The sequence below is a fragment of the Aulonocara stuartgranti genome (assembly GCF_965226115.1).
Source record: "Aulonocara stuartgranti genome assembly, chromosome: 3".
In the NCBI taxonomy this organism is placed as follows: domain Eukaryota; kingdom Metazoa; phylum Chordata; class Actinopteri; order Cichliformes; family Cichlidae; genus Aulonocara; species Aulonocara stuartgranti.
In genome coordinates, this window is record NC_138941.1 from 14,964,137 (window position 1) to 14,978,807 (window position 14,671).

The 14,671-nt window shown below is 42.4% G+C and overlaps 1 protein-coding gene across 1 annotated transcript in view; it reads left to right on the forward strand.

Annotated features, from left to right (window-relative positions):
- Window positions 1-14,671, forward strand: part of LOC309702569 (uncharacterized protein) — a 1,256,944-nt gene that overhangs the window by 666,377 nt on the left and 575,896 nt on the right. The window contains 1 exon segment of the mRNA XM_082527162.1: window positions 387-563. Within this exon segment, the coding sequence (XP_082383288.1) occupies window positions 387-563 (177 nt within the window).

Consider the following 14,671-nt stretch of genomic DNA (forward strand, 5'->3'; position numbering starts at 1 on the left):
ACCTCTAGCGGACTTGGTTCTATGGTAGGTCTTAAAGGGTTAATAATGTGACTGGAAAAAGGTGTTGGACTTCAAATATGTCCATTTCTTTCACACTTCACCTTTAAAAGTGAAGCCTTGTGGTTCCTGGAAGTAAAAACACGACTTTTTCAAGTCTTTGTCCTGTTTTTATGATAAATGTACGACTTTAATGTGAAACATTCAGAGTTTTTTCTCTTGTTGTGTTTGTTTGAAGCTGCTTCCTGTTGGCTTCAGCTGTTTGGAGTTTCCATTTTCTAAACTTCTACATTCTGAACCTTCTTCAGCTCTGAACAGATGATGAAACACTGAATGATTTCAAGCTCACACTTTGTCTAATAAACTTACATCTTTCATTTTTTATACAGATTGAGTGTCTGTGGTTTGTCAGAGATCAGCTGTGATTATCTGGCAGCAGCACTGAAGTCCAACCCCTGCCATCTGAGACTGCTGGAGCTGAGCCCTAACTACAAGCTGCAGGATTCAGGAGTGAAGCATCTGTGTGGTTTCCTGGAGAGTCCAGGATGTGGACTTGAAACTCTGAGGTCAGTCAGCATGTTTTAGTTGTGCTGAGATGACTACATAGCTGGACTGGCCATCGGGCATACCGGGCATTTGCCCGGTGGGCCGATGGTGATTTTTTGTTTTTTTGGGCCGATGGGGTTTTTTTTTTTCATGTTTTTTCCGTAACGGTATAAACACTGCACATGTTTGTTTTTTTGTTTATTTATAAGGAACCCCATTAGCTTCCACAACAGTGGTTGCTAGTCTTCCTGGGGCCCAAACCATCAAATACCACCAAATAAAATGTTACACAATGAGTTGGATGCAAATTGTCCACATAATTTGGCTCTTAGATCCACAATAAGGTTTTACAATTCTGAAAATGTAAACATGTGAATATTAAAAATTATATAAAAAAGCAAAAAAACCAAAACACAACACTCAAACAAAATACACAATTTCCATTACAAGTGACATTACCCTCTACAATTTTTACAAATACATTAAAAACGGCCTAAATAGGCTTTTAGGTGATTTTTAAAATTATGAATAGAAGCCAATTCTCTAATTGCATAAGGCAACTTATTCCACTGAAAAGATGCTTTAAATATAACAGAGTTTTTCAAAAAGTTACTTTTAACTCGAGGAGTTACTAAATTGTGGTTAGTTGAGAATCGTGTAGCATGATTATGTATTTCATCTGGATACTGCAACTGAGCATAAAAAAAGTGTGGTGTGTTTACCAGTATTGCTTTCTTTAAAAATACAAGTAAGCCATAGTATAATTTAGCTTGTACAGAAAGCCAAGAAAGTTTATCGTGCATTTTATCAATACTTGTATAGTATGAACACCTTAACACTAATCTGGCCGCCCTATTTTGGACTAACTGAAGTCTGTTCAGATCTGTCTTATTAGCTGCAGAACAAATGATTGAGCAGTACTCTAGATGAGATAATACTAGTGCATTAATGACATCTTTCATAATTGAAGAAGTGATGTAAAAAGAGCATTTCCTAGCTATAGCTATGCCCTGTCCCATTTTCTTAATAACAGAGTTGATGTGCTGAGACCATGAAAGGTGGTGGTTTATGGTAACACCAAGTAATTTAATCTGGGTGACCTGTTCTAATGCCGATCCAGCTATGGAAAGATTTAGTTGTGGGCTGTTGACTAAGCGTACTCTACTTCCTATTAACATGGATTTGGATTTAGACACGTTTAAAATCATGTTGTTTTTACTTATCCAATCAAACACATTCAGCAAATCTAGTTGTAACACGCTTGTCAATTCAGAGTGGCTACTGGCTGAATAAAACATGGTGGAATCATCAGCATACATTACAAGATGAGATTTATCCAGGACATACGGCAAATCATTTGTAAAGACTGAGTAGAGAAGTGGACCGAAGCAGCTGCCTTGGGGTAGACCACAGTTCATTTCACAGCCCTCCGAGAAATAACCATTATAATAAACCTTTTGCCTTCTTCCAGACAGATAACTTTCCATCCAGCACAAAGCAGCTGGTGAAAATCCATAACATTTTAGTTTATCTATCAAAAGATCATGATTTATCAAATCAAATGCAGCACTAAAATCCAAAAATACCACCCCGGCCAAATTCCCATTATCCAGATATTTGTACCAGTTATCTGTCATGTGAATAAGAGCTGAACTGGTGGAATAACCAGGTTTGTAGGCATGTTGAAACTGAGTGAGTAACTGATTTTCTATTAGGTAACGTTGAATTTGTTCATAGACAATCCTCTCCATAATTTTACTTAGAACGGGGAGCAGACTAATAGATCTGCTATTGACACCATTAAAAACGTCATTCTTGTTTTTAGGGATGGGAATTATTTTCGATTCTTTCCACTGCAATGGAAATAAGCTGCATGCCAAAGATCTATTACATATGGGACATATAGGAAGGGACACAAACTTGGCTGCAAGTTTGAGCAGTTTACTGTCTATGTTATCAGAGCCGGAGGATGTATCGTCAGGAAGTGATATCAATAAGCGCTCTACCATCTGCACGTTCACTGCCTCAAACTTAAATTGGCATAGCTTATTATTCATGATAACATCCTGTATAAGACGACGTGATAAGGTGGGATCGCCTTTGCTCATATTAGATTTTAAATTTGTTATTTTATTGCTGTAATAATTCACAAAATAATTGGCTATGTCCTTAGCTTTACTTATAAACCTACCACCCGTGTAGATGTGAGACATCACCATAGCAAGATCTCTACCCATTATATTATTTAAAACTTTCCACACCTTTTTGCTGTCCTTATTGGCCTCCTTGAGCTTAAGTTGATAATATTCTTTCTTCTTGCGCCTATTCAATTTAGTTACTTGATTTCTTAACTCGCGATATCTTGCCCACTCTTGTGGACTGATAGACTTATGTGCTTTTGCTTTTGCTATATTCCTTTCTGACATTGCAACCTTAAGTTCATTATCTAACCAAGGTGCGTAGTTCTTTTTAACAGTAAATCTTTTTAAGGGGGCATGTTTGTCAGCCAGGTAGCAAAAGTTTTCAATAAACATAGATAATGCCATATCAGGGTCACTCTCGAGGCAGATGTCAGTCCAGTGAATTTCTTTTACGTCATTAATATACTTATCTGCATTGAAATTTTTGTATGATCTATGAAAAATAATCTTTTGTGCAGTTTTCAGTGGTTTCATTTTCTTGGTCAAACCTACAAGATTATGGTCACTATAACCAACTGGAATAGAAACAATATTAGAGCAATGCTCAGGAACATTTGTATATATATGATCAATGCATAATGATGACCTATGACCTCCAGCGTTGACCGTGACCCGGGTGGGAATGGTGATCATCTGAGACAGGCAACAAGCCGACGCTGATGAACTTATCTTTTTCCTTAAAGAACAAGAAGGAGCTGACCAATTGATATTAAAGTCTCCTAATAAGAACATGTCTTTGTTTTCCTCAGTTACTCTTTCCAGCATTTCACAGATTCGTTTTACATACAACATATTACTACTTGGGGGTCTATAGCAGCAACCTGCTAATACAGGCCTGCCATAGAGCAGGTGTAACTGAACCCACACAATTTCCAGGTCGTTAAACATTAAGTCTGTACGTAGTTTGCTTGCCATCCATCCATCCATCCATTTTCATCCGCTTTGTCCGAGGCCGGGTCGCGGGGGCAGCAGCCTAAGCAAAGAGGCCCAGACCTCCCTCTCCCCAGCCACCTCCTCCAGCTTATCCGGGGGAATACCAAGGCGTTCCCAGGCAAGCCGAGAGATATAATCTCTCCAGCGTGTCCTGGGTCTGCCCCGGGGCCTCCTCCCGGTGGGACATGCCTGGAACACCTCACCCAGGAGGCGCCCAGGGGGCATCCTTGTCAGATGCCCGAACCACCTCAGCTGGCTCCTTTCGATGTGGAGCAGCAGCTGCTCTACTCTGAGCCCCTCCCGGATGGCCGAACTTCTCACCCTATCTCTAAGGGAGAGGCCAGCCACCCTTCGGAGGAAGCTCATTTCTGCCGCTTGTATCTGCGATCTCGTTCTTTCGGTCACTACCCACAGCTCGTGGCCATAGGTGAGGGTAGGGACGTAGATCGACCGGTAAATTGAGAGCTTCGCTTTTACACTCAGCTCCCTCTTCACCACGACGGACCGGTGCAGCGTCCGCATTACTGCAGCTGCAGCCCCAATCCGTCTGTCGATCTCCGGCTCCCTTCTCCCATCACTCGCGAACAAGACCCCGAGATACTTGAACTCCTCCACTTGGGGCAGGAACTCATCCCCGACCCGGAGTGGGCACTCCACCCTTTTCCGGCTGAGAACCATGGCCTCAGATTTGGAGGTGCTGATCCTCATTCCCGCTGCTTCACACTTGGCTGCGAACCGTTCCAGTGCGAGCTGGAGGCCCTCACCCAGCTTGCACTGGCAAGTTTGCTTGCCATATTATCATTAATGTATAGGGCTACGCCCCCTCCAAATCTGTTCCTGTCCTTCCTATACAACTTATAACCGTTTATTTCAAATTCATTATTCTCAAAGGCAGCAACTAAATGTGTCTCGGAAATAGCCAGCACACTTATCTAACTAAGGGAGTTTTTCCTTCCCACTGTCGCCAAAGTGCTTGCTCATAGGGGGTCATATGATTGTTGGGTTTTTCTCTGTATCTATGAAGCGCCTTGAGGCGACTTTTGTTGTGATTTGGTGCTATATAAATAAAATTGAATTGAATTGAATTGAACTTATCGTATTTATTGACAACAGTGACTGAATTTCCTGAGTCTTATATTTAAGGCTACAAATATTAACATGAGCCACTGAAAAATCTTTAACGGAGAATCCGGGAATAAGTATAGGATCCGACATTTGCAGACCGATCGATCTCAACAGCAACACTGCACATGTGTCAAGGTCAAGGCCCGCGGGCCACATCCGGCCCGGCGTACATTTATATCCGGCCCGCGAGATCGTTTTATATAGATGTACTATTATTGTTATGCATGGCCCTGCAATATGAGGCGCTAATAATATACAAACTACAGATCCCATAATGCAGCGCTGCAGCCTCCTTGTTGAACGCTAAACTTCTGTTATTGCGAAGCTAACCGCTCACAATGGTGGAGAGAAAAGTTGATTCTGAAAGCAGAGCCTTTCAGCGCCAGTGGGTGACTGAATATATGTTTACATACATTGCTGGTAAACCCGTGTGTCTTAAAGAAGACACACGGGAAGAAGAAGAATCTGACATTTCAGCAGACTTTTTTCATCAGAGCAAAATCACAAATTGAAGCTGTTGTGAATGAAAATTTTATTGTAGCAGAGGAGCGAAATGAGCCCGGTACCACTCTGAAGAGCTGCATGATGAAGCTGTGCGACGTCTTGTGTCCAGACAAAATGCAGATTTTGGAAAATGTGAGCCTGAGCAGAAATACGATTGCTGATTGGGTTTGTGAGATGGCCACTGATTTAAGAACACAGTTGTGTGAAAGAAGCAAAAACTTTATTGCATACTCTCTTGCTGTGGATGAAAGTACAGACAAACTGAATTGCACAGGGGGCCAAACAGAAACACATGAAGCAGATTTTCCTGTTCTGGCTTTTTATAGCAGATAACCTTCTAAATATTCTGCAGTCCATCAAAACTGAAGCAAACCATGAATCAACATGTGTGTGAACATGAGCTGCTGCTGCTGCTGCAGGGAAGCAAAGTTCCAGAGGTTTGATTACAGACACAGCTGAGAGTTTGTAATCTGTCATCATTTTAAAAGGTTTAAATTTCTTCAGTATTGAACAGCAGAAATGAGGCTTTGTTTTGGGAGGCCGACAGCAGTGAACACAACAGCAGACTGGTGCGTAATAAGCAGTGAATAATGCAGGAAACAGATTTTTGAAGGTAAACTGTTCTTGAAGTACACTGAGAGAGAGAGAGCTGTGCAGGAAGTAAACGTCAAAGTCAGAGAGAATTCATGACGATGTTCATCAAACATAAAGCGTAGTTTGGATCTTCTTCTGCTGCTGGTTCAGTCAGTTTTGGTTGGAGACAGATGAAACCTGCAGCTTCAGGATCTGTGAGCTGTCCACTTTCAGCCCCGACGGCGTGTCCATGTACGTGCTGTCGAGTGAACGATCCACGCTCTGTGTTTCCATCTTTGTGTGTTTAGCTGCTCTCATTTACTGTTTTATCTGTTTGCTTGTTGTTGAAATACTTTTGGGAGCTTTAACCTGAGATTCTGGCAAAATACATTTATATTAAAAATCGATTCAGGATTGAATGAATCAACATCGCTTTATTCAAATTAAAACCATTTAAATAGGAAAATCCATTTTTTTTACACCCGCCTCTAATGCTGGGTAATGTCAGCTGATCCATGTGCAGCTGGCTGTGAGGCTCAGGGAGCGTCTACAAAGTGCAACACTGAAAGAACATCATCCATAAATATTGAGTAATAACTGGACTCTCATACAGCAAGACTCAAATGCCTTTAAACATCAGCTTATCCTGCTGATCCAAGTCCAACACTGAGTTTGTAAAAACATGTTTGTCAATCATTTTTTTTTGGTTTCTGAGGAAAATGATTCAATAACTTGCTGCTAACACACAACATTTGAACTCACAGACTCTGTCATTGGATATATTGGAAAGTGCATGGATGATACCATCACAAAAACCACTGTTCGCATATATCCAAATCAGAAACCCTGGGTAAATAAAGACGCCCGCTCCAAGCTAAAAGTGCGGACCTCTGCCTTTAACTCCGGGGATGCTGATGCATATAAAGCAGCCGGGTATGACCTCCGAAAGTCCATAAAAAAGGCCAGAAAGGACTACAAGGACAAAATGGAGTCCAGCTACCACAGCTTTGACACCAGGCGACTGTGGAATGGACTGTGCTGCATCACTGACTACAAGAAGGTCAACACAGTCAGTGTTCAGCCCACTGCATCTCTTGCAGACGAGCTTAACAACTTCTATGCTCGTTTAGACAACAGAGAGCAGATCCTCTACCCTCAGGAGGACAGTGAGGCTGCAACTCTAACTCTGAAAACAGAAGCTGTGAGATGGACCTTTAAAAAGGTAAATCCTCACAAAGCTCCAGGACCAGACGGCATCCCAGTCCGGCTACTCGGAGTGTGTGCAGACGAGCTGGCAGAGGTGTTCACCAACATCTTCAACCTCTCCCTGAGGCAGTCAGTGGTCCCCACGTCCCTCAAAGCATCCACCATCATTCCCGTTCCCAAAAAATCAGTGATCTCCTGTCTGAATGACTACCGTCCTGTTGCACTGACATCCGTCATCATGAAGTGCCTGGAGCGGCTGGTCAAAGGTCACATCTGCTCATCCCTCCCTGACACACTGGACCCTCTTCAGTTTGCCTATCGGACAAACAGAGCCACAGAGGATGCCATCGCCCTGGCAACGCACACCACCCTCACTCACCTGGAGAAAGGGAATACATATGCAAGGATGCTCTTCATCGACTACAGCTCAGCATTTAACACCATCATCCCCTCAAAACTTGCCACGAAGCTCGTCGACCTTGGGCTGGGAACACCGATGTGCAGATGGATTCTAAACTTCCTCACAAACAGGCCCCAGGTGGTGAGAGTTGGTAAGCACACCTCCTCACCACTCATCCTAAACACAGGTACGCCACAGGGTTGTGTGCTTAGCCCCCTCCTATATCCCCTGTTCACACACGACTGTGTTGCTAAACAAGAGTCCAACATCATCATCAAGTTTGCGGATGACACAACCATCATAGGCCTCATCACAGACAACGATGAGACGGCCTATAGAGATGAGGTGATGGCACTGTACGAGTGGTGTCTGGAAAATAACCTGACTCTCAACATCAGCAAAACTAGAGAGATGATAGTGGACTACCGGAAACGACCAGTCAGAGAGCACCAGCCCATCCACATCAACGGTGTCAAGGTCGAAAGGGTCAGCAGTTTCAAATTCCTTGGAGTCAACATCACTGAGGACTTCTCCTGGACCCTTCACACAGACACTGCTATCAGGAAAGCTCGCCAGCGGCTTTACTTCCTGAGGAGGCTGAGGAAGTTTAGCATGAATGCCAACATCACCTCAAATTTTTACAGGTGTGCAATTGAGAGCTTGCTGACGAGCTGCATCACAGTTTGGTACGGAAGCTGCTCTGCCAGCAGCCGTAAATCACTACAGAGGGTGGTGAAGGCAGCAGAGCACATCACTGGCACGAGGCTTCCTGCCATTCAGGACATTTATCTCCAGCGATGCCTCCGTAAAGCACACAGCATCATCAAGGACCACAGCCACCCAGCATATCAGCTGTTCTCCTTGTTACCATCTGGCAGACGTTACAGGAGCCTGTCTGCTCGGACTACAAGACTCAAAAACAGTTTTTACCACCAAGCCATTCGACACCTCAACCACAACACTTAAACACACACAACACAGCACTCAGAAGCTACCCTGCAGCTTCACAAGTACTCTGTTTAATCTGCACTGGTCACTCCACTTTATTGTTATTGATATTTATATTTAAAAGTGCAATACTGTGATTTTCTGCTGCTCATTCCTGTGCAATATCCCATCTGCCCTCCTGTCATATTTCTTTTCAAGATTTTCTTATTTAATCACTAGTGTACATATATTTATATTTATAGATACATATATATATTTAGTCATCTTTTCTCTTTTATCATGTCTCTCTAATATTTGCTCCTCACTATTTTTCTATTTTCTGTATTATTTTATTTTATTTCATTATATTTTCTCCTACTGTATCATGCTGCTGAGTGACTGCAGCTCGTCAAACACATTCCATTGCAATGTTGACCCTGTGCTAACTTGCATATGACAAATGAAACTGATAGAAACTGATAAAAAACATTTCATCATATTTCCTCATAACCCTCTTTTTTCTGACCATTTGATCCCATTTTAATTTGCAATAAAGGATCCACAGAGTTTGGTGACAATAATGACAGTAGATGTTTGTGTGAAAGTGCTGGAAGCAAATGAGTGTGTGATGTTCTTTCAGTGTTGCACTTTGTAGACGCTCCCTGAGCACTGGTCTCACAGCCAGCTGCACATGGGCTGTATCCCAATTCAGAATCTGCAGCCTTAAAGTACGCAGCCTCACCGATCCTCAAGGGCCGCGTACTCAAAGACCGCTAAGGCCGGAAGTGCGAGGCTTGTGAAATGGGACGGTCTAGCCTCCGTTGCGCTGCCCAGGTTGCCTAGCAACCATGATACTAACAGCTGGAAACGTGTCATACAGCTTTGTTTGACAGAAATGAAGGAGAAAATCTTTTGTTCATTTTTTTGTTTGCTTCTACCTGAGGTTTGATCATTCTCTGTAAGATTAAGCTCAGCTATTGAACGGCGTATATTTTAAAGTAAAGGCTTTAAAACCAAGTTAGTACAAATGTCACATAACTTTGCCAACATGTGGCCAACAGTAATGTTTTAATGTTCTTCGTTATTAAACATTTACACATAAATAAGTGACATAATATTCAGTACTTACTTAAAGTTTACTCTTCGGGTGCCCCTCATCCGCCGTTTTTTTTTCGGCAAAATTATCCACACCCACCACCGCGCTATGCATTCTGGGATATGTTGGGCCACGAAGTCTACACTGACACAGCCTTGAAATTCAGGGAAATGAAGGACGCATTTCAGGGCCGCATTTCGAGCAGCCTTTGAATTGGGACAGCCTTCAGCACGCCGCTGTGACGTAATCGGCCTTGAAATGCGTACTTTAAGGCTGCAGACCCTGAATTGGGATACAGCCATAGAGACCAGTGTTGTTAGTCCAGGTCAGAAGATGACTTGATGGAATGAAAATGAGCTTGTAGTTTGTCTGCTTTAATAATGTGACTGGAAAAAGGTGTTGGACTTCAAATATGTCCATTTCTTTCACACTTCACCTTTAAAAGTGAAGCCTTGTGGTTCCTGGAAGGAAAAACACGACTTTTTCAAGTCTTTGTCCTGTTTTTATGAGAAATGTACGACTTTAATGTGAAACATTCAGAGTTTTTTCTCTTGTTGTGTTTGTTTGAAGCTGCTTCCTGTTGGCTTCAGCTGTTTGGAGTTTCCATTTTCTAAACTTCTACATTCTGAACCTTCTTCAGCTCTGAACAGATGATGAAACACTGAATGATTTCAAGCTCACACTTTGTCTAATAAAGTTACATCTTTCATTCTTTATACAGATTGGTGAGCTGTGGTTTGTCAGAGATCAGCTGTGATTATCTGGCAGCAGCGCTGAAGTCCAACCCCTCCCATCTGAGAGAGCTGGAGCTGAGCTGCAACAACAAGCTGCAGGATTCAGGAGTGAAGCATCTGTGTGGTTTCCTGGAGAGTCCAGGGTGTGGACTTGAAACTCTGAGGTCAGTCAGCATGTTTTAGTTGTGCTGATATGAATATGATGTGAAAGTTGTGCTGACACTAAACTGCAGACATCAGGCTGATATTATACTGATCCACACTGAGGATCTTCATGGTAAAGTCTGTTTTCTTCTCTGGTTTAGTCCATTGACAGCAGCAGAACAATGTTCACATTTCAAACCTTCAAAGAAGAAGAAAAATCCTCCACTGGATAATTCACTGTGAAACTCTCCAACCCTTCATTCCACTTAAAGTCTGTCTGACACTGAAATCCAAAGCAAAATGTGTGTTTGCTTTACAGACAGCAGTCCAACACAAACATACACACATCATCCAAAACACAGTCCAACATCCAAATCTCCTCCACTGCCAGCATGAATGATGGGAAAGAGAAGGAGGAACACTCTGACATTCAGGGTTAGAATGAGTTTCATGAAGCAGACTGTGAAGATCAAAGCTGCATTAGAAAGCTTACATGAATGAATGAGTGGACAGAAGTGGACAGAGATCATCTGAAGCACTTCAAAGGCTTTAAATCAGCACATTTCTCTTTATTCTTTATCAACTCTGTTAGTTTCTCTCAGTTTTCTGTGGAATGAAGCTAACAGCAGGCTAATAAGATGCTGACCAATAGGTTTCTATTAAAGGTTGTAATTTGTATGTGAAAAAGTGCAAACAGAAGCCTTTAAAAAGTCCTAGTGGGTGCAGTCAAAGCAGTCCCTCAGTCCCAGTATAGAGTCTTTGGTCCAGACTGGAACAACTGTGTGCCCAGTTTGAGCTCTCTTCAGTCCTGTGACCTGACAGACCCAGAGGGGCCATCACATCACATTTAGAAGCTCCCCTAATGGAGCCACAACACATGTCCAATACTTAGTCTGTCTTGTTGGACCAGCTGGAAGAAATGATTCAAGGACTTAGTCACAGAACAGAGATTCAAATCTCCAAAATCCAACTGGCTGCATCAGGAAATATAGTCTGAAACTCTGCACAGTTTCCTGTTTGAAGCTGCTTCCTGTTGGCTTCAGCTGTTTGGAGTTTCCATTTTCTAAACTTCTACATTCTGAACCTTCTTCAGCTGTGAACAGATGATGAAACACTGAATGATTTCAAGCTCACACTTTGTCTAATAAACTTACATCTTTCATTCTTTATACAGATTGAGTGTCTGTGGCTTGTCAGAGATCAGCTGTGATTATCTGGCAGCAGCACTGAAGTCCAACCCCTCCCATCTGAGACAGCTGGACCTGAGTAACAACTACAACCTGCAGGATTCAGATGTGAAGCAGCTGTCTGATCTTCAGCAGAGTCCAGACTACAGACTGGAGACTCTGGTGTAAGTAGAGTGATGGAGTGAGTGGGTGGTGCTGTCAGCAGTATTGTACTAAACACAGTCAGTATGAAACAAAGATCCAGTGTTTTCTGTAAAGCTGCAGCTTCTCAGTGAAGCTGTGAGAGGAGAATGGTGACAGGCTTCAGGATTGGACACAAACACTTCCTGTTTCTGACCTTTATGGTCACCATAGTAACAGCTGTCACGCTCTGATCAAACACTGTCAACAGCCAATCATCTCTCTGAACAAAGCAGCACGCAGACCAATGACTGCATTCATTTCCAAGTTTAAAGCAGTGAAGAACACAGCCTGTAGGTGAGGAAGAATTTAGTGAGAGCAGATGTTTGGATGGAATTCCTCCAGTTAACAGCTGGAACCGTCCATCTGGATTGTTGGGCTTGTTGTTGGGGTTCCTACAGAGCTCAGAGTGGACACACCAAGGTTCTTCTAATGAATGAAAGTCCAAACTCAAACTAGGAGGGAAAAACATTGTCAGCAACTTCAATGAAAATCCAAAGATTAGAAAAAGTGAAGCAACAATGAGTCCTAGTACAGTCCCAGCACTGAAGTCCCTGCTGCTCTTTATACTGGATGTGCTGCATCACTGACTGACAGCTGATGAAGAGTCTCTGGAAACACTCGTTTATCTCCTCTGCTCTTCCTTCTTCTCTCTGCAGGTGGAGCTGATGATGGTAAACAGGACGGTGTGTGTGCTGAGAGAGGAGGAGCTGTGTCCTGATGATCCAGAGAGGTTGAAGCAGCAGCAGCTTGTGTGTAGAGACGCTCTGACTGGGCCATGTTACTGGGAGGTGGAGAGGAGAGCTTCATCCAGCAGTGACTGACAGAGGAATGAGAAGAAGTGCAGATGACTGTCAGTGCTGCAGAGTGAACTGCTCTGAGAACAGCTCCACTGTCAGACACAATGTAGAGTCCAGCATCATCCCTGTGTGTCCCTCTGGATCTGACAGAGGATCATCAGTGTATCTGGACTGCTCTGCTGCTGCTCTGTCCTTCTACAGTCTCTGCCACAGTCTCTGTCTGACTCTGGCTTCAGACCCTCCTGGATCAAACTCACCTGGAAAGACTTTCAAACATCACTCAATAGATTTGAATACAGAATATATTTGATATATACTGTAGATGTACTGTAGAGTTGCAGTTTGTCACTTGTAAATACAGTCTGTGAGCAGCTGTGAGCTGAAAGATCTTTCTAGAAACACGAAATGTTTTCACTCTTTTGTTTCTTTTTCATATATTTCCACAACATTAATATTGATCCCACCTGTCTCACCTGTTTCATGCTTTTATACATAATAACAGGACACGTGTGATCTGAGCGCTGCTGTGGTTGCTGTGCTGCACGTCTTCATTTAGATAACAGAGACATCTAGTGGTTCAGAGGGAGAACTGTGGCCTTTTGTTGTGGGCAGTCTGAGGTACACCTGTGCACTACTCATGATGTCAGATCAGCATCCTGATGTGGCACACCTGTGAGGTGGGATGGATTATCTCAATATAGCAGATGTGCCCACTACCACACATTTGGACTGATTTGTGACCACTGTTTGGGAGGGATGGTTATATTGTGTATCTGGAATGAATTTTAGGTCTCTACGTCCATCCCATTGGGAATGGGAGCAGTAACAAAGGTGTTGCGTTTATATTTTTGTTGAGTGTATTATAGATTAAGTGCTGGAGTTGTTAGGTGTGGATAATTAGATTATAGTTTATTGCAATAACAAGTTGTGTCTTGTTCTCAGATAGACAGCAAGTAGAGAGTGATATATGAAATGATGGGATGGAAGGAAGAAGAGAAGCAAAGAGTGATTCACAGGCAGAGTCTAGTTTATTTCTCATAGTTTTTGTTGCCTTATGGTTCCAAGCGCTGTCACCAATCTTTGCATTTTGTTATTATCTCATGACACTTGTTTAATCAGCTACCATCTCTCCTATGGACTTTTTAATGTCTACAGTCTCAGATCAACACAGCCCTGCCCTTCCCATATTAGATTATTGATGAATGTGTGTTGTTGTTATTCAACCTGGTTCAATGTGCCCCTTTTTAACTTTGAGCACCCGCCCCTTTAAAGCTCTCTGCACGGCCCTGGATGGGACACTGCCTGGGAATACCAGGTGCTGTAAGCTTTTGCACTTCCACACACAAACTGCAGAGGGCACTTCTGCTCCTGCTTGTGCTTAGAGGCATGAGAAGTTAACATTTATGGGTGATAAAATCCTTTTTCTATATTTTTAACATGAGAATATCAGTTTTCCATCTTGTGTTCCAGAGTAATCGGACAAAAGACAAACGTAGAACAAGGAAAAAAGAGGCCAAGTGTCTCACCTATAAAACAAAATGACTGTTTTCTGAATAGTCTCACACAGATAAACATTTGCAGGGAATACCTTTTCCTTCAAAACAAACGTCACAGACTGTGTTTTTCTTTACTGATTGTATTTGAGTAGAAACTCAGATTAAAATGGCATCAGTGCTCATAAAATGATTTAACTGTAAAAGTAGGTGTAGTGGATCACTTTGCATAGATCTAGATAAAAGTGCAGTAAGCAAAGACTACAGTGGTCATTGAGCAGCTGTTCCTATAATGTGAATCTGGGATAAAGGCACAGATTATTTGTTTGCCTTTGTTTCCTGGTTCTTTCTTTCTTATCCAAATGGAAAAAGAGAGCATAAAAGTACTGTTTACAAGCAGCTTATCTATCTCATTGTGCCCACTATCATAAAATCTTGGTTGACTGAGCACTGAGCCATCTACCACTCGAAATTGAACCTGTGTGGGACAACAACAAAGTCCAGTATACTAAGTTTCAGTAATGTGCAGTTTTTTCTGTGGAAGATGTAAATCTAAATAGATGTCCTATTGTATGCATAATATACCACTGAACTTTATAAAACAACTTCTAAAAGCAAATTTCGA